Source organism: Anastrepha ludens, chromosome 4 (genome assembly GCF_028408465.1).
Source record: "Anastrepha ludens isolate Willacy chromosome 4, idAnaLude1.1, whole genome shotgun sequence".
In the NCBI taxonomy this organism is placed as follows: domain Eukaryota; kingdom Metazoa; phylum Arthropoda; class Insecta; order Diptera; family Tephritidae; genus Anastrepha; species Anastrepha ludens.
Window position 1 is genome coordinate 28,385,761 of NC_071500.1, and position 21,038 is coordinate 28,406,798.

A 21,038-nucleotide genomic window follows, 5' to 3' on the forward strand; every position below is an offset into this window, starting at 1 on the left:
AAAAATAGAGTAAATATTTACAAATCTGAATACTGGTCATCTTCCTCGGACAATGAAGATTTAGAGACAATATCTCGTCGTCAGCAGATTAAAATTAAACAGATTTATGTTGAAGCAAATACGTCTTATTGCAAAGAAAATATACATCCAAATCTCGTATCCCCTGGGAAATTCTTGGTTGTTAAAGTTCCTACTGAGAAGCCAAATATTTGCTTCAGATATGTTGCTACCTGCCAGACATGTGTCGATGACGATGATGAAGAAATCTTAGTACCCTTTTTGAGATCTGTGCATAACAATCTTAGAAAATTTTAGCTGGAATCTAAGGATATATCATATATTGATTTTGAGCAAATAATCAGTATTATTCCAACACCGACGCTAAAAAAAGAAAAAAGTCAGGAATATTTTTATTTTGGTAATGAAATCGATGTTTTTGAAAAATAATAAGTTTTGTAAAAAAATAAATAAATAAATAACTTAGTTCTTTAAACGGTTGTTTATAATTTAAATATTTCCTTATTTCTGCCTAATTATATCAATATCATCATTTCGAGAACATTTTTGTCATTCCGGGAACGGTTGATCATTTTCGGGAACATTACAATATTTCAATAAAATACGCATAAATGGAGGTATTAAATAGTATATGTATATTTATTAGATTACAGAACTTTTGTTCTGTACATATTACGTTAATTCGATTATAAGAGTTTTAAATATTTGGAAATTTCTTAAATTTTATGCTGACTTTATGCTTTATGCTCTTCTTTAATTTTTTGACGTATTTTGCTTGTAGAAAATTTTGAATGTATTGATTTCATTATTACTTATTCAATATAGATACAAAATATACCTATGTTTTTAAACAAAACTCAAATTCTGCGCTTTGTTTGGTTTTTGCGGATTTTATGAAACTTAGGAAAACGTTCCCGAAATGATGGTTTTCTACAAGATATTTACTACTAAGCAATATTACTAAAAAAATAAAGAATTCTGTGCGCTGTCCTGTAAAGGTTTAAAAATATACAAATTAAGCAACAGTATAAACTAATAGTCATCATTATAGCTTGCAATTTTTTTTGTCATAAAACCGATTTTGAAATTCGAAACCTTGGTGATTTTGAGCCATTTGCGCAAACAAATCTTTGGACATCATAACAAATATTGTAATAAACGAGAAAAAAATAATAAATCTTAAAGTCTGATGAAAGAAACTTGACGAAAGATTTACGCTTTTCTAATAAAATATTAACATATAAATATGTACTTTCTTGTATAGTATTGTGTTTTAATAAAACATTTTTAAAATCAATCTTAAAATCTGAGTACGTAAATATGTAAGTGTATATGTAAATAAATAAGATAAATAAAACATTAAGACCTTAATTTAAGAATTTGCCTTTCGTCAAACAGCAGCAATTTGTGACTTTACAAAATTTTACGATTCAATAATAAAATAAATATAAATACCCCTTAAGAGTTTCCTTTAGTAATAAAATCTTATTTTTGTTGCAATTGCAATAATAATTTTTACAATCAATCTTAAAATGCGAGTAAAGTAAATAATTAAATAAAACAAATAAAATATCAAGGCAAAAAAAAAGAATTGCCTTTTGTCAAACAACAGCGATTTGTGACTATACAAAATTTTATGCTTCTATAATAAAATAAAATGAATATAAATAATACTTATAAGTATATCTTATTCACTGACTTTAGTAATAAAATCTTATTTTTGTGCAATTGCAATAATAATTTTTACAATCAATCTTAAAATGCGAGTAAAGTAAATATAATATCTAAATTTATATTTCCTATTAATACAAAATAATTTAGGCATAATTATGTTTTTTTCTTGTTTTTAATACTTAAAATCAGCCTACCTAAGCGCCAGCGATCTTTCGTTTTCTTCTGTTTCTTGACAACCGTCTTATTCTGGATATCCTTGCGCAAATCTTCTTTAAGCACCAACAACTGATTGAGCTCCGTCAATTCTGTCGTATTAAAGTTGGATAGGTTCCTCAAATTTGTTCTAAGAAGACACAATGTCAACTCCATTTTCGACTGACTCTGACGCAATGGCTGTTTCGCTGGACGTCGCAATTCCCCCAGATACATAAAGAGGTTGTAAGCGATTGAGCCTTTAGCGGTGTTCCGTTGTTTATTACCCATCTCTACCTTTAGCTATGACTTTTTTTCTTTGCGATAAATAATATTCAAATTGCCTTTCGGTTCACTTGAAGTTCTATTTCAGAATGTACTGAAGAAGTAAGCGCACAGGGTTTTTATAGTACTTTAGGTCAGGTTCAAGGATGCAATCAACAGTAAATAATCAGGTACAGGCTGAAGCAAGCAAGGGATGGGTGAGAGAATGTGATGAACAACGTACCTGGGGCTAAAGTAAGCCTCAAGTAAGTAATGACTACTCAGGCAAGTTTTTAAAAGAAAGCCTAAAACGAGTAAATAATGGGCGTAACAAGGAACAAGTATTTACACATAAAATCACAAAAGTTTTGCTTCATTTTAATGTTTTGTTACATTACCTTGAGTCATTATACCATCTGCGTCGACGAACTTAATTATTTCCGGTGAACAAAGGAAAAACCGATTTACACAAAAACGTCACAATGGTATTCACAATCCATTTCACTGGACTTGTATGGAAAATTTACTCGTATTATGCACATGTTTTCAAAACTTCCTATCTATTGTGCGCACGCAGAATATGAATTATTACAAATTTCCAACAATTGCGTTAGAATTTAGTTTGGTTTAATTATTTACTGTGTGTGAGCGTTAACTAAACTAAAGGAATAAAGGAAATTTTTGGGTTTTATTTTTATTATTTACACTGTCGTCTTTAGGCAGAGGTTCTGTTTGCCACCGAGGGCGTTGCTCATGTGACCAAACGACCAAACAAGAAATCAAACCAGACTGGATATTGTATATTGAGATTCGCAGAATAATTGAAGCTCGCAAATATGGAAAGGCGTGATACCAGCGTTTTTGTTTACTTTTGACTGTTCTTAATGATATAAACATTGGCATGCTACACAGCCCACTGCCAATTGATTGCAAACGAAACTGCCGGGAATATTTGATGCTGTTCTGTAAACATTCTTTTATGGAGAAAAAAGAAAGTACTTTCGACCACAAATATTATTTTGGCGAAATAGAAATCCATGATTTTTACGTTAAAGGTTTAACAATTTTTTATGCTCGATCTTTAGCTCCAGGTCAATGCTACGACTACTAACATGCCATTCAACTTCGATTATTTCTGTAATTTTATCGTACAGTATCGCCACCATAAACACCATTAATAATTTCTGTGGCCTGGTTTGCACTTTCGCCTTTATCTGAAAGAGCACCTGTAAAATGTAACGAATTCTCTTTGTTTACTTCCATTGTTAACACCCTGTAACTCTCAACTGAATGGAGTAAACAAAAAACAGCATACATTTTTTGAGTGTGAATTGTCATTTTTACAACGAGCATAAACTTTTAAATATTTGAACGATACTTTACGAGATGTCGTTCATTTCAGTCATTTACCGAGAAAATAATGGTTTTCTTTTTCCCCAAACTAATTTTCCCATATCACAACGAAAATTGTTCAACAATGAAAAATTATGCCTGAGCGGGAAAAACCACATAGGTCATTAAGGCAAAAAAAAAAAAACAAATTACCTCTCTCTTTATATTAAGCCATTTATTTTGTACCTCTATTGCACAACCTTAGTACAAGGCCAAGAATGATAGAAAGAAGATTGCGCCCATCAGAGAGTACGTGACGTCACGTTTGCAGAGTTGTGCAGTATTGCCAACCATTTGCTCTTCGCAATAAATTTAGTGCTTTTTTATACCGAAAATGCGACAATTTTTAAGTTTGGTGTTTGTTTATTTTTGTTTTTAATTTAAGGCTACCGAGACTTTAGGTTGAAAAAAAACTGTATTATTATACAAAAGAAGTTTTAAAAAGGCCACTCTGAGAAGATTTTAGTGCTAATGAAAATTTTTTTACTCTTATAAAATTTGATAATTTGAAAGTGCAAATTTAATTTTTGGCTCCATTTAAGGCTATGCAAAAATATTAAATGCCCCTCTCTCAACTCTTCTTAAGATTGAATACCTTTTTACACATTTTAAAAAGCCTTTGAATTTATTGAATGCGAATTGAAACCATAGAGGTGTAATCGTTTTTTCCGGTCATCAATCCTTAGAGCATCAAGAGGTGTATTCATAGTAAAAATAAGCAACAAAATACCAGAAAATACTAAAGAAACCATACTGACATTTTTACAAAAAGAGTACCTTATCTAGTTACATAGCTTCAAATATAGCAAAAAAGTCGTTCCCTTAACAAAAGAATTTCGCTTAACAAAAAAAACTCATAAATTAAATTGTACATAAGCATAACACATTTATTTAAAAAAAACGCACATTCTACAGACAATTTGTCACGCATACAAAGTTCTTACTTAACACAATAAAAATTTCGAGTTTTATTTTCTTTAAATGGGCATTTAGTGCGTTTTTATATCCAAAGCTAGGCAACTCTGCAGTAACGAGAGAGAGATTTGACTGCCGAAAGCAGAAGAACACCAACAACACCGGCAATCGCGGGCAATGCCACCAGATGTTAAAAAAAAGTAAAGCTAAATAAAACTGAGTGAATTATTTAAATAATTATTAAAAAATGTATATTTTGCAAAATTATAAGCATGACATTTTAATTAGAACAGCTAGAAAAATGTCACGAAGAAAGAACTAAAACTCCGAGACAAAAAATAATAAAAATAACAACAAAAAAAATGCTAAATCAAGTTACGAAAATGGTAATCTGGCCATACTAAAGCTAAAATCACGTAACTAGTTGTCAAATTCGCTGAGCGCAAAGTAACGGGGCCACGATGGGCGCCATCTCATTATTCTTTGCATCATGGTACAAGGCCATATATTAAGTATATTTGCAAGCTCTTTTTGTTGCCTCGATGTTGTTTGGATGGTTGGACATTACCATTGTTTTTTTTTTCTTTCTTTCTTTAAATGACGGTCTTTCAACTATGGGCAGACTATGGACGTTACTGATTTGTTGTTGCCTTCATACTGGGGATTCCTTGGCCTAAATTATTTTTAAAGAGAATTTCTCGATTGATAGCCTTCAGGTTGTCTACATATGTACATACGTTATTGGTAAGTAGACGTTACCCCTTTTTTCTGTTGCTTTTATGTATGGTGTTGAATACACAGATTTTATAGCATTTTAGGGAGAGTGAAAGAGTAATTAAACCTTTGAGTTGATACAATTTCTGCGTTTGAGGTGCATTTAATTTTGTGGACAATTAAAAGCAGTAGATTTTATGTCTGAATTCACTTACTTTATAGTATTCATGATATTTAAGTAAACTCCTAGATTATATTTTAAATATAAATACATATATATATGAAACTAAAAACAATAAACCCAATTTCGCCTGACCGAATGCTGTCATCGTCCAAGCTTCTTCGCATTACAATAGGATGGGCATGACAAGGGACTTATAGAGTGTTGGTTTGTTCGTCGCTAGCAGATTTTGCTACTCAATTGTCTACTTAGTGCAGAGTAGCACTTGTCGGCAAGAGATATTCTCTGCTGCATTTCATTATTATCGGTGTTAATGAGGGTTCCTAATGACCGAAGTATTATCCCACTTCAAAATTATAACTGTCAATAGTGACGTGCTTGCCGATACGCGGGTGCGCCAACTGTTCGTTTGATGACAGGTGTGTTACTTTGTCTTGTCCTCGTACAGAATCAGATCAATTCGCTTTGCTTCTTTATCAGCTTAGAAAGGGCGGAACTAACAACGCGGTTGTTAGGGCCGATGATGTTATTATCACCAGTGATTGTACGCTCTAATAAATCAATAGAGTTCAGCTACTGTCCATAAATATATTTAGTTACATATTTTGCATGCAATATCTTTTAGCTGCACCTCAATGGTACAGTTGTGTAGTAAATCTGGTGGAAATTCCAAAATAGTTTTCCTTTCCCGCTGGCCATTCGCATTTCATGCAAAATATTTTACAAGCCTTGAGTCATAATTGTATTGCTTCGTTATTTATTTCAACTGCTGAGTGCAGGTACCTCAAAGCAGTGACATAATAGCCAACAGGTCTCCAGTGGTATAAATGCAAATAACCTATGAACATACACACGCACACATACACATGCACGCGCTTGTTAAGCAGCACCAAAATATTCCACAATAACTCTTTGAATTATCAAGGTCACAAAAACTATTGTCCACTTTTGTTTAGTAATAGGATTTTCTGCTACTGTTTATCCCTACGCTCCAGAAAAGGCCACAGCCTAATAGACGCAAAATGCATTTAAGCGAGGATGCGCACATTCGCGAATTGGCGAGTGGCGTAAACAGCGTAGAAAAACCCGGAGGTGGACAATAATGACAATAGACAGGTAAAAGTTCACAATAGCAAAACAGGAGAAAAGGTGTCTGTTGAGAAAGTAGAAAAGGGCGACTCCATGAGCGGTAAACCGCAGTACACAAAGGCTTTTTAACGGGAGCACATCATTCCAGCAGTGGCATTTCGCACAATTCTTAAGCACAAATATTTGCAATTACCGATTATAAGTGTTTTGAGTTTGATTGGGAATTGGTCACCTAATAATTTCGAACTTGAAGCATACACAACCTATCCAACAGCGAAACGATAAAAATGGGTTCGACGAAGTGCAACAACAACAATGTGAATAAGACCGAAAGTAAAAAGACGCCAACAGTGCACTATCAGATATTCAAGTGCAAGGAGCTGTTACGCCGCCGCAAGCCAGATATTATGTCCGTAGGCTATTCCAAACTCTCACTCTTGGAAACGTTAATTTTGATTCATCCCAAAGAAAACAAGTTGAGAGAGGCTGAATCAGCACAGGATTTGAATACAGTATTGTATGTTATCGACGAATAGCGTTTAAGATTGCGATTCGAAACATCCGAACGAAACGAATTTGATGAATGAAGAATCAGAACAGCAAATGGATACAGATTTTAATTCTGGCGATAAATAGTGTTTAAGATTATTGATTGGAAAATATTTATTATAAACTGTATTTGAATTGGTCGAAGTACTCCTTAGGTTAATATTATGTGATACTTTAATGCGAATTTACTTTGAAGACTAAATAATACATACATACATAAATAAATACACCTGCGGCAAGTACAAATTTTGTGTTTGAATTTTCACCTATTCCTCGGCATATTTCACACCAGACGGCTCGCTTAAGGACCTCGCCTCATTTGAAATGGTGTTTCTTTAAAAGCGTGTAACACGGAAAGGAAAAAAGATTCTTTACCTTTGTCTTAAGCATTTGATTTTCTGATCTTTTGTTAAAATATAACTTGTTTTGGGTTATATGGCAATGGCGAGAAGGCCTTAGAAATGTTGGGAAACAGTTTCGGTAATGACAGTCTAAAGAAACAGTCGTTTATAAGTGCCATGAACGCTTGGGAAAAGATCGTTTGTCTATTGAGGATGCCAGACCGTCGACATCGAAAACATCAATAAAGTAAAAGAAAGAAATTCGATCAATAACCGCAAAGTAACCAGCAGAGAGTTGGACAAGGGAATTGAAAATCGTTTATGGATCTGCTCAGGACATTGCAGTTATTGATTTGGGCTTGCGCCAAGTTGCTGCAAAGTTGGTCTCAAAGCACCATGCAAAACCGGAACCGAGTTTGATATTGCCAAAGACATGATTTTCAAGGCTGCATCCGAGTCAACATTCATCAAACCCATCGTTAATGGAGACGAGTCGTAGGTTTATGAGGCGAGTGGGGAGCTCTGAATGAACCGAGACCAAAAAACCACGTCATTTTCAGTTAAAAACCAAAGCGTTACTCAAGGTTTTTATGGATTGCAACCGTATTGTAGGCCACGAACTTTTTACAGAAGGATAAGGACTATTATTTTTATTAAAAAAAAAATTTAAAACTATAAAAAATTACAACACATAAAATAAAATTGCATCATTATTGTTATTGAGTTCAAAAACTTTTGTAAATTGAAAAAAAAAAAAAACAAAAACAAAAACAAAAAAACGTTTACAAACTATAAAAAAATAAAGGATATATATTAAAATAAAATTGCATCATTATTATTATTGGAAACAAAATTCTTAAATTGAAATTGAATTGAAAAATGTTCATAAAGAAAATTACAACATATAAAACAAAATTGCATTATTATTGTTACAAAAAAAAAATTTTTAAAATTAAAAAAAAAGACCAAAAACTTAAAACATTTATGACTATAAAAATATTACAACAAATAAGATAAAATAAAATTCCATCATTATTGTTATTGAAAACAAAAAATTTTTTAAATTGAAATTGAAACTTGAATTGAAAAAAAAAAATAATTGTAGTCAACAATAGATAAATAAAATAAAATTTTATCAATTATTATACAATAATTGAACAAATGTCACTTGATTTCTTTCTTTTTCTGTTTAGTTATTTTTTAGTATTTTACAATATTAAAAAAAAAATAGAAAGAAATTATAATATTCGTCGAGTCAAATCTCATCTAATCTTACGTTGGAGAGAGGGGGGGTCTCGGCAAATATCACGCAATTTTTTTCTGATTGAAACAAAAAAATTGTACATGCTTTAGATTTAATCTCAAGCGTAATCGTAGTATGATTAAGATCATTCACTAATTCGTTCAAAAGAAAATAACTTCATTCATACTTCGACGTTATACATTACTACTGTCAAACCACCATATTTGTTTTATACCAAATAGCTCAATTTAATCTGAATTTGCGGTACAGTGTAGCCCGTCGGTTGTTTTCGCGCCACTATGAGCCGAACGCCCTATCACTCAGGTTGACGTTTGACAATTCCGGACTTTAAAGAACATGACGGAAAATCATTTGCTCCATTTCTAATACGCGTACCGATTGAACCGCTGAATGCCTTCATCAGCACGCCTATTGATCTCTATTGCCCAAGTATACGTGATGATTTAGAGAAAATATGCTACAGTACATGCGGTATTTACTTCGCATCTATCACAAGAGCTGCAGAGCACAGGCGAGCAGCTCACATTGCATCAGCTAAGCAAGCGCGTATGTTCCGCAAAGTGCGACCCTCACGGATTGTCACAAGACGAGCTAATGAGTTACTGTGCGCAAGCGTCAACGGCTTAGAGTGGCTAGATTAGAACGAAGTTGAAGGAGCACATGATTTTACTGAAAATCATATGGACATGTTGGTCCCAATAGTCTCTCTTGAAACCGCGCATGATTCTCCATGGACTGAATTAGAGTAGATATTCTGTTTTTAATCGCAGTAGTTACAATTTAAGTCTTCTATTGTTAAATTTTTATTACACTTAAACTCTCAGCAATATTGATTACTAGTGCTAACTAGTCGTAAATAAAAGCACGAAGCAACTTTTTTTTTCTTTTTACAATAACAATCCAACGCGTTTACATAAGAAACCCACATTTTGAAAAATCTCACGTGAGATTGGGGGATTGGGAAGGGGGTTGAATAAAATCTCACGACATCTCACCAGGGGGGGAGGGAGGATCAGAAAATTGAAAAAAACACCTCGCGTAATTTATGGACGCCCCCTTATTGTCTAGTGTTGTCATTGGGTAATTTTATGTACATTTAAATTTAAAAAGAAACTCAACCTTGAAAGATTCTAAATATTTACGCTTATGAACAAAGTATTTGGCTCAAAATCACCAAGGTGCAGAATTGGCTTTGCTAGCAATTTAATGTCTTAAATCTTGACTTATTTGAGAAAAGAAATTAATAAATTACTTCAACTAACCCGTTTTGTATGTACATCAAACAATATAACCAATTAATAAAGCAAATTTTAAATAAAATCAAAATACATGCATGGATAATCATTTCGGGAACGCGTCCTAATGTACAATCTTCAGCAACAAGTCCAAAATTTAATATACAAATTTGAGCTAAGTTACCCATTTTATTACTTAATACACCGTATTTTTATACAAAATTTATTTTTAGAAAGGATACTAAAAGATTATTTATTTTTAACTATAAAAATATCCAATATAGTTTGTCCGCTACCGCACAAGTCATTTCAGTGAACGTATCGATAATAGGTCAAAAATAATTTTAAGTGAATGCAGCCATTCGATGTCTAACGTCAGTCGAGGAAGAAAACAATAACAAAGCGGAGTGTCAGAGTATTTATCGTCAAATAAAATAAATCTAAATGGTAAGTACCTTTCAATTCATTATTCGTAGAGCGTACATCAATAGTCCGTCAATTCGTGAACGAAATTATTACATTTAATTATTGATGAAATTCTTTTTTACGACACGAAATAACAAAGTAAACTCACATATTTTCCTATTGGCAAACCCAGATCGCATTTAAGATGGCCGCCGTCTAATCAAAGCGCGCGCTTATTTGAAATCGTCATTTCGTGAACGGTCATTTCGGGAACGTTCCCGGACATGATGACACGTTCCCGAAATGACTGTTGCGTTCTCGGAATGATGATTATTATTTCTAAGGGCGAATAATTTTCAATTTTTTAATAAATGGTAAAGAAAAAAATAAAAAAAAATCTCAATAGGGCTTAAAAAGGATAGTGCAGCGCAAGTAATTAAAGATAAAAAGTGAATGCTAGAAGAAGAAAGTTTTTGGATAAGATGACTGAAGAGCAGAAAGAAATTAAACGGGCTAAGGAGAGAGAATATTATAGAAAAACAAGGCGAGGCTGGTCATGGTAAAGGCCCAATGGATGGTGTAGGAGGATACCTAAAAAGAACAGCTGACAGACATGTCTTGATGGGTAATGATGTTAGAACAGCCTCAGAATTCGCCGATTTGTTCAAAAATGCTGCTATCGAAGTAAAAGTAATCCCAGAAGACAACGTGATTGAGGAGAAAAACCGCGTTCCAAAGTCTCTGGATGCTATTCCAGGTATAATGGACATCACAAAAGTGTACTGGCAAAAAGGACTAGACGTTTTAATACAATTATATCGATACGAACATTTTCATAAAGAGCTAAAACTATCGAGGCTTTCTAGCCTTTGTAATATGATTGCAGTTGAACCTGAGAAAGTTTTTATGCCTGCAATTGAATCTCCTGTTTACGAAGATCCCATGATCACAGATAACGAGTTGAGATTTAAAAATAGAGTAAATATTTACAAATCTGAATACTGGTCATCTTCCTCGGACAATGAAGATTTAGAGACAATATCTCGTCGTCAGCAGATTAAAATTAAACAGATTTATGTTGAAGCAAATACGTCTTATTGCAAAGAAAATATACATCCAAATCTCGTATCCCCTGGGAAATTCTTGGTTGTTAAAGTTCCTACTGAGAAGCCAAATATTTGCTTCAGATATGTTGCTACCTGCCAGACATGTGTCGATGACGATGATGAAGAAATCTTAGTACCCTTTTTGAGATCTGTGCATAACAATCTTAGAAAATTTTAGCTGGAATCTAAGGATATATCATATATTGATTTTGAGCAAATAATCAGTATTATTCCAACACCGACGCTAAAAAAAGAAAAAAGTCAGGAATATTATTATTTTGGTAATGAAATCGATGTTTTTGAAAAATAATAAGTTTTGTAAAAAAATAAATAAATAAATAACTTAGTTCTTTAAACGGTTGTTTATAATTTAAATATTTCCTTATTTCTGCCTAATTATATCAATATCATCATTTCGAGAACATTTTTGTCATTCCGGGAACGGTTGATCATTTTCGGGAACATTACAATATTTCAATAAAATACGCATAAATGGAGGTATTAAATATTATATGTATATTTATTAGATTACAGAACTTTTGTTCTGTACATATTACGTTAATTCGATTATAAGAGTTTTAAATATTTGGAAATTTCTCAAATTTTATGCTGACTTTATGCTTTATGCTCTTCTTTAATTTTTTGACGTATTTTGCTTGTAGAAAATTTTGAATGTATTGATTTCATTATTACTTATTCAATATAGATACAAAATATACCTATGTTTTTAAACAAAACTCAAATTCTGCGCTTTGTTTGGTTTTTGCGGATTTTATGAAACTTAGGAAAACGTTCCCGAAATGATGGTTTTCTACAAGATATTTACTACTAAGCAATATTACTAAAAAAATAAAGAATTCTGTGCGCTGTCCTGTAAAGGTTTAAAAATATACAAATTAAGCAACAGTATAAACTAATAGTCATCATTATAGCTTGCAATTTTTTTTGTCATAAAACCGATTTTGAAATTCGAAACCTTGGTGATTTTGAGCCATTTGCGCAAACAAATCTTTGGACATCATAACAAATATTGTAATAAACGAGAAAAAAATAATAAATCTTAAAGTCTGATGAAAGAAATTTGACGAAAGATTTACGCTTTTCTAATAAAATATTAACATATAAATATGTACTTTGTTGTATAGTATTGTGTTTTAATAAAATATTTTTAAAATCAATCTTAAAATCTGAGTACGTAAATATGTAAGTGTATATGTAAATAAATAAGATAAATAAAACATTAAGACCTTAATTTAAGAATTTGCCTTTCGTCAAACAGCAGCAATTTGTGACTTTACAAAATTTTACGATTCAATAATAAAATAAATATAAATACCCCTTAAGAGTTTCCTTTAGTAATAAAATCTTATTTTTGTTGCAATTGCAATAATAATTTTTACAATCAATCTTAAAATGCGAGTAAAGTAAATAATTAAATAAAACAAATAAAATATCAAGGCAAAAAAAAAGAATTGCCGTTTGACAAAACAAACAGCGATTTGTGACTATACAAAATTTTATGCTTCTATAATAAAATAAAATGAATATAAATAATACTTATAAGTATATCTTATTCACTCACTTTAGTAATAAAATCTTATTTTTGTGCAATTGCAATAATAATTTTTTCAATCAATCTTAAAATGCGAGTAAAGTAAATATAATATCTAAATTTATATTTCCTATTAATACAAAATAATTTAGGCATAATTATGTTTTTTTCTTGTTTTTAATACTTAAAATCAGCCTACCTAAGCGCCAGCGATCTTTCGTTTTCTTCTGTTTCTTGACAACCGTCTTATTCTGGATATCCTTGCGCAAATCTTCTTTAAGCACCAACAACTGATTGAGCTCCGTCAATTCTGTCGTATTAAAGTTGGATAGGTTCCTCAAATTTGTTCTAAGAAGACACAATGTCAACTCCATTTTCGACTGACTCTGACGCAATGGCTGTTTCGCTGGACGTCGCAATTCCTCCAGATACATAAAGTGGTTGTAAGCGATTGAGCCTTTAGCGGTGTTCCGTTGTTTATTACCCATCTCTACCTTTAGCTATGACTTTTTTTCTTTGCGATAAATAATATTCAAATTGCCTTTCGGTTCACTTGAAGTTCTATTTCAGAATGTCCTGAAGAAGTGAGCGCACAGGGTTTTTATAGTACTTTAGGTCAGGTTCAAGGATGCAATCAACAGTAAATAATCAGGTACAGGCTGAAGCAAGCAAGGGATGGGTGAGAGAATGTGATGAACAACGTACCTGGGGCTAAAGTAAGCCTCAAGTAAGTAATGACTACTCAGGCAAGTTTTTAAAAGAAAGCCTAAAACGAGTAAATAATGGGCGTAACAAGGAACAAGTATTTACACATAAAATCACAAAAGTTTTGCTCCATTTTAATGTTTTGTTACATTACCTTCAGTCATTATACCATCTGCGTCGACGAACTTAATTATTTCCGGTGAACAAAGGAAAACCCGATTTACACAAAAACGTCACAATGGTATTCACAATCCATTTCTCTGGTCCCGGTTTAGTATGGACTTGTATGGAAAATTTACTCGTATTATGCACATGTTTTCAAAATTTCCTATCTATTGTGCGCACGCAGAATATGAATTGTTACAAATTTGCAACAATTGCGTTAGAATTTAGTTTGGTTTAATTATTTACTGTGTGTGAGCGTTAACTAAACTAAAGGAATAAAGGAAATTTTTGGGTTTTATTTTTATTATTTACACTGTCGTCTTTAGGCAGAGGTTCTGTTTGCCACCGAGGGCATTGCTCATGTGACCAAACGACCAAACAAGAAATCAAACCAGACTGGATATTGTATATTGAGATTCGCAGAATAATTGAAGCTCGCAAATATGGAAAGGCGTGATACCAGCGTTTTTGTTTACTTTTGACTGTTCTTAATGATATAAACATTGGCATGCTACACAGCCCACTGCCAATTGATTGCAAACGAAACTGCCGGGAATATTTGATGCTGTTCTGTAAACATTCTTTTATGGAGAAAAAAGAAAGTACTTTCGACCACAAATATTATTTTGGCGAAATAGAAATCCATGATTTTTACGTTAAAGGTTTAACAATTTTTTATGCTCGATCTTTAGCTCCAGGTCAATGCTACGACTACTAACATGCCATTCAACTTCGATTATTTCTGTAATTTTATCGTACAGTATCGCCACCATAAACACCATTAATAATTTCTGTGGCCTGGTTTGCACTTTCGCCTTTATCTGAAAGAGCACCTGTAAAATGTAACGAATTCTCTTTGTTTACTTCCATTGTTAACACCCTGTAACTCTCAACTGAATGGAGTAAACAAAAAACAGCATACATTTTTTGAGTGTGAATTGTCATTTTTACAACGAGCATAAACTTTTAAATATTTGAACGATACTTTACGAGATGTCGTTCATTTCAGTCATTTACCGAGAAAATAATGGTTTTCTTTTTCCCCAAACTAATTTTCCCATATCACAACGAAAATTGTTCAACAATGAAAAATTATGCCTGAGCGGGAAAAACCACATAGGTCATTAAGGCAAAAAAAAAAAAAACAAATTACCTCTCTCTTTATATTAAGCCATTTATTTTGTACCTCTATTGCACAACCTTAGTACAAGGCCAAGAATGATAGAAAGAAGATTGCGCCCATCAGAGAGTACGTGACGTCACGTTTGCAGAGTTGTGCAGTATTGCCAACCATTTGCTCTTCGCAATAAATTTAGTGCTTTTTTATACCGAAAATGCGACAATTTTTAAGTTTGGTGTTTGTTTATTTTTGTTTTTAATTTAAGGCTACCGAGACTTTAGGTTGAAAAAAAACTGTATTATTATACAAAAGAAGTTTTAAAAAGGCCACTCTGAGAAGATTTTAGTGCTAATGAAAATTTTTTTACTCTTATAAAATTTGATAATTTGAAAGTGCAAATTTAATTTTTGGCTCCATTTAAGGCTATGCAAAAATATTAAATGCCCCTCTCTCAACTCTTCTTAAGATTGAATACCTTTTTACACATTTTAAAAAGCCTTTGAATTTATTGAATGCGAATTGAAACCATAGAGGTGTAATCGTTTTTTCCGGTCATCAATCCTTAGAGCATCAAGAGGTGTATTCATAGTAAAAATAAGCAACAAAATACCAGAAAATACTAAAGAAACCATACTGACATTTTTACAAAAAGAGTACCTTATCTAGTTACATAGCTTCAAATATAGCAAAAAAGTCGTTCCCTTAACAAAAGAATTTCGCTTAACAAAAAAAACTCATAAATTAAATTGTACATAATCATAACACATTTATTTAAAAAAAACGCACATTCTACAGACAATTTGTCACGCATACAAAGTTCTTACTTAACACAATAAAAATTTCGTGTTTTATTTTCTTTAAATGGGCATTTAGTGCGTTTTTATATCCAAAGCTAGGCAACTCTGCAGTAACGAGAGAGAGATTTGACTGCCGAAAGCAGAAGAACACCAACAACACCGGCAATCGCGGGCAATGCCACCAGATGTTAAAAAAAGTAAAGCTAAATAAAACTGAGTGAATTATTTAAATAATTATTAAAAAATGTATATTTTACAAAATTATAAACATGACATTTTAATTAGAACAGCTAGAAAAATGTCATGAAGAAAGAACTAAAACTCCGAGACAAAAAATAATAAAAATAACAACAAAAAAAATGCTAAATCAAGTTACGAAAATGGTAATCTGGCCATATAGAGCTAAAATCACGTAACTAGTTGTCAAATTCGCTGAGCGCAAAGTAACGGGACCACGATGGGCGCCATCTCATTATTCTTTGCATCATGGTACAAGGCCATATATTAAGTATATTTGCAAGCTCTTTTTGTTGCCTCGATGTTGTTTGGATGGTTGGACATTACCATTGTTTTTTTTTTCTTTCTTTCTTTAAATGACGGTCTTTCAACTATGGGCAGACTATGGTCGTTACTGATTTGTTGTTGCCTTCATACTGGGGATTCCTTGGCGTAAATTATTTTTAAAGAGAATTTCTCGATTGATCGCCTTCCGGCCTCCTGGAATACATTGTCCACATATGTACATACGTTATTGGTAAGTAGACGTTACCCCTTTTTTCTGTTGCTTTTATGTATGGTGTTGAATACACAGATTTTATAGCATTTTAGGGAGAGTGAAAGAGTAATTAAACCTTTGAGTTGATACAATTTCTGCGTTTGAGGTGCATTTAATTTTGTGGACAATTAAAAGCAGTAGATTTTATGTCTGAATTCACTTACTTTATAGTATTCATGATATTTAAGTAAACTCCTAGATTATATTTTAAATATAAATACATATATATATGAAACTAAAAACAATAAACCCAATTTCGCCTGACCGAATGCTGTCATCGTCCAAGCTTCTTCGCATTACAATAGGATGGGCATGACAAGGGACTTATAGAGTGTTGGCTTGTTCGTCGCCAGCAGATTTTGCTACTCAATTGTCTACTTAGTACAGAGTAGCACTTGTCGGCAAGAGATATTCTCTGCTGCATTTCATTATTATCGGTGTTAATGAGGGTTCCTAATGACCGAAGTATTATCCCACTTCAAAATTATAACTGTCAACTGTGACGTGCTCGCCGACACGCTGGTGCGCCGGGTGCTCGTTTGATGACAGGTCGTACTTTGTATTGTCCTCGTACATAATAAGACCAATTCGCTTCGCTTCTTTATCAGCTTAGAAAGGGCAGAACTACAATAACAGCGCGGTTGTTAAGGCCGTGTCAATAGAGTTCAGCTACTGTCCATTCATTTATTTAGTTGCATATTTTGGTACAGTTGTGTAGTAAATCTGGCGTAAATTCCAAAATAGTTTTCCTTTCCCGCTGGCCATTCGCATTTCATGCAAAATATTTTACAAGCCTTGAGCCATAATTGTATTGCTTCGTTATTTATTTCAACTGCTGAGTGCAGGTACCTCAAAGCAGTGACATAATAGCCAACAGGTCTCCAGTGGTATAAATGCAAATAACCTATGAACATACACACGCACACATACACATGCACGCGCTTGTTAAGCAGCACCAAAATATTCCACAATAACTCTTTGATTTATCAAGGTCACAAAAACTATTGTCCGCTTTTGTTTAGTAACAGGATTTTTTGCTACTGTTTATCCCTACGCTCCAGAAAAGGCCACAGCCTATTAGACGCAAAATGCATTTAAGCGAGGATGCGCACATTCGCGAATTGGCGAGTGGCGTAAACAGCGTAGAAAAACCCGGAGGTGGACAATAATGACAATAGACAGGTAAAAGTTCACAATAGCAAAACAGGAGAAAAGGTGTCTGTTGAGAAAGTAGAAAAGGGCGACTCCATGAGCGGTAAACCGCAGTACAAAAAGGCTTGTTAACGGGATCACATCATTCGAGCAGTGGCATTTCGCACAATTCTTAAGCACAAATATTTGCAATTACCGATTATAAGTGTTTTGAGTTTGATTGGGAATTGGTCACCTAATAATTTCGAACTTGAAGCATACACAACCTATCCAACAGCGAAACGAGAAAAATGGGTTCGACGAAGTGCAACAACAACAATGTGAATAAGACCGAAAGTAACAAGACGCCAACAGTGCACTATCAGATATTCAAGTGCAAGGAGCTGTTACGCCGCCGCAAGCCAGATATTATGTCCGTAGGCTATTCCAAACTCTCACTCTTGGAAACGTTAATTTTGATTCATCCCAAAGAAAACAAGTTGAGAGAGGCTGAATCAGCACAGGATTTGAATACAGTATTGTATGTTATCGACGAATAGCGTTTAAGATTGCGATTCGAAACATCCGAACGAAACGAATTTGATGAATGAAGAATCAGAACAGCAAATGGATACAGATTTTAATTCTGGCGATAAATAGTGTTTAAGATTATTGATTGGAAAATATTTATTATAAACTGTATTTGAATTGGTCGAAGTACTCCTTAGGTTAATATTATGTGATACTTTAATGCGAATTTACTTTGAAGACTAAAGAATATATACATACATACATAAATAAATACACCTGCGGCAAGTAAAAATTTTGTGTTTGAATTTTCACCTATTCCTCGGCATATTTCACACCAGACGGCTCGCTTAAGGACCTCGCCTCATTTGAAATGGTGTTTCTTTAAAAGCGTGTAACACGGAAAGGAAAAAAGATTCTTTACCTTTGTCTTAAGCATTTGATTTTCTGATCTTTTGTTAAAATATAACTTGTTTTGGGTTATATGGCAATGGCGAGAAGGCCTTAGAAATGTTGGGAAACAGTTTCGGTAATGACAGTCTGAAGAAACAGTCGTTTATAAGTGCCATGAACGCTTGGGAAAAGATCGTTTGTCTATCGAGGATGCCAGACCGTCGACATCGAAAACATCAATAAAGTAAAAGAAAGAAATTCGATCAATAACCGCAAAGTAGGCAGCAGAGAGCTGGGCAAAGGAATTGAAAATCGTTTATGGATCCGCTCAGAACATTGCAGTTAATGATTTGGGCTTGCGCCAAGTTGCTGCAAAGTTGGTCTCAAAGCACCATGCAAAACCGGAACCGAGTTTGATATTGCCAAAGACATGATTTTCAAGATTGCATCCGAGTCAACATTCATCAAACCCATCGTTAATGGAGACGAGTCGTGGGTTTATGAGTACGACCCACAATTCACACATCAGGCGAGTGGAGAGCACCGAATGAACTGAGACCAAAAAAACACGTCATTTTCAGTTAAAAAAGAAAACGTTGCTCAAGGTTTTTATGGATTAAAACCGTATTGTAGGCCACGAACTTCTTCCAGAAGGTCAACCAGATAATAAGGACTATTATTTGAGCGTTAGAAGACGAGTACATGAAGCGATTCGCCAAAAATAAAGGAATTGTGGGAAAACCACTCGTGTATTTTGCACCATGAGAATGCACCATCGCACAGTGCCATCATTACTCGTGAATGGTGACCAGGAACGAAACGAATGCCATCCAACAGTCATCGAATTCACCTGATATGGCTCCCTGTAATTTTTTCCTGCTTGATCAAGTCAAAAACCACTACAGGGAATGCGTTTTAACAGCCGAAGTGAAGAAATGGAAGATGGATGGCTATACCGAAAATAGAGTTCCTGAAATGTTTCGAGAGCTGAATCAAACGCTGGCACAGATGCGTTGCGTTAATTTGAAGGCGATAATATCCATTTTCAGGAGCAAACTTTTATTTTGAATTTTCTGAATATATTGCAGGATTTTTTTGTTCAAAGTGGTATATACAAATTTTCTTTTGAAAATTTCCGATCATAAGAAGAAAACTTAGTAATAGGTACTTTAATCTATTATAAATACTTTTATTACCACGAAAATCAGTTATGTTAAAACAAAATCACGCAATCTCAACATTCACCTGTATCGCGAAATGTTGCGATTAATACAACTTCCACTCCACCTCAATCAGCGGAATCAACATCGCTTAGATGCCGCCACATACAAACAGACTTATTTATACTCGTAATCCGCACGTACTATGCACATGTCGCAAAAAGTAAATAGAAAATTATTTGCAGATAATGACATACATAAAATGTAGGAGTGGAAATTCCTGTTCTTATCGCAATGCTGCCACATCTAACGAGCCAAACTAGCCAAGCAAAGACATCCATCAGCCAATCGAATGGTTTTGTTTGGCTATAAATGCCTTTCGGAGAGTACTAACCGCCATAATAACCGGTAATGTGTTGGAAGCTTTTTAGATGGCCAGCAGTGTCCGTAAATAGCACAATGTACTGCATCTGGGTGTGGCTGCGAAAGATTAAGCATGCAGAGATTCGCGCATATTAAAATACTTAAAATACAATTTATTTCTGATAATGTTGCGTCTTACCTATCTGCATATTCTTGGACGCCAGTGAAAAGTACTATACTCAGACCAGCTCGTTCGACGTTAACACGAAATATTTTAATAGTGAAATTACAACGTAAAATGTGTTTTTTATGTATTTGTGATATACTAGAATAAGGCATAGTAGATGCTCCACATTTCAAGGAAAAGTTATGTCAAAGAAAGTAGCAGGCTTGCATAAAGGGAACGTATTCCAGTTAATCAAAAACTTAATATTTTGGCTCTATACCAGCGGTGGTCGACTTTGAAATCAAGCGAAGAGTTTTTCTCCACAACAGGTGCTTTTTTGAGGCCGACAGGCAATGAAAGAACAGAGTTCGCTCTCGATGAACATAAATTAGATCTAAGATCTTTCTTCAAGTGCCCGTCCTGCCATATGACGTAAAGGAACGAACGATGTTGAGGAAAAATGAGAGAGTTTTCAAGAAAACTATTGTAGGCAATAAGTATGAACCTGTGTCCACATAGGCGATGGATGCCGAAGAAGATAAATTGGTGAACTGTGAACGACCTGTGGTCGACCTTTTTCCAGTAAAAAGATATTTATACAGCATAAAAGGATGTGCCTGCACATTTACAAAATAACTGCAATAACTTCGCAAAAGACAGTGGCAACTGAAAAAGTTTTGAGGTCTCAGCTCAAACCGTTAAACTGTTATTGAATTGCATACGGAAGATGAGTTGCAAATTAGAGTGAAAATAAATTAAATATGTTGAATGATTTTGATATCAAAAAATTTGTAGACGTGAATAAAAAAGCAAAGGGGAAATTTTCTCATACTAAGGTTTTGGT

The 21,038-nt window shown here is 33.6% G+C and overlaps 2 protein-coding genes across 2 annotated transcripts; both read right to left on the reverse strand.

Annotated features, from left to right (window-relative positions):
- Positions 1-232: 232 nt before the first annotated feature.
- On the reverse strand, positions 233-2,461 carry LOC128861366 (uncharacterized). The gene is made up of 2 exons (XM_054099468.1): positions 1,887-2,461; positions 233-381 (listed from the first exon to the last, which is right to left on the reverse strand). Exons 1-2 carry the CDS (start codon positions 2,173-2,175, stop codon positions 365-367), a joined length of 306 nt encoding a protein of 101 aa, XP_053955443.1. The 5' UTR covers positions 2,176-2,461; the 3' UTR covers positions 233-364.
- Positions 2,462-11,460: 8,999 nt separating this feature from the next.
- LOC128861367 (uncharacterized) lies at positions 11,461-13,550 on the reverse strand. Its single transcript, XM_054099469.1, has 2 exons — positions 13,091-13,550; positions 11,461-11,583 (listed from the first exon to the last, which is right to left on the reverse strand). The coding sequence occupies exons 1-2, from the start codon at positions 13,377-13,379 to the stop codon at positions 11,567-11,569; spliced, it is 306 nt and encodes a 101-aa protein (XP_053955444.1). The 5' UTR covers positions 13,380-13,550; the 3' UTR covers positions 11,461-11,566.
- Between the last annotated feature and the right edge of the window lie 7,488 nt (positions 13,551-21,038).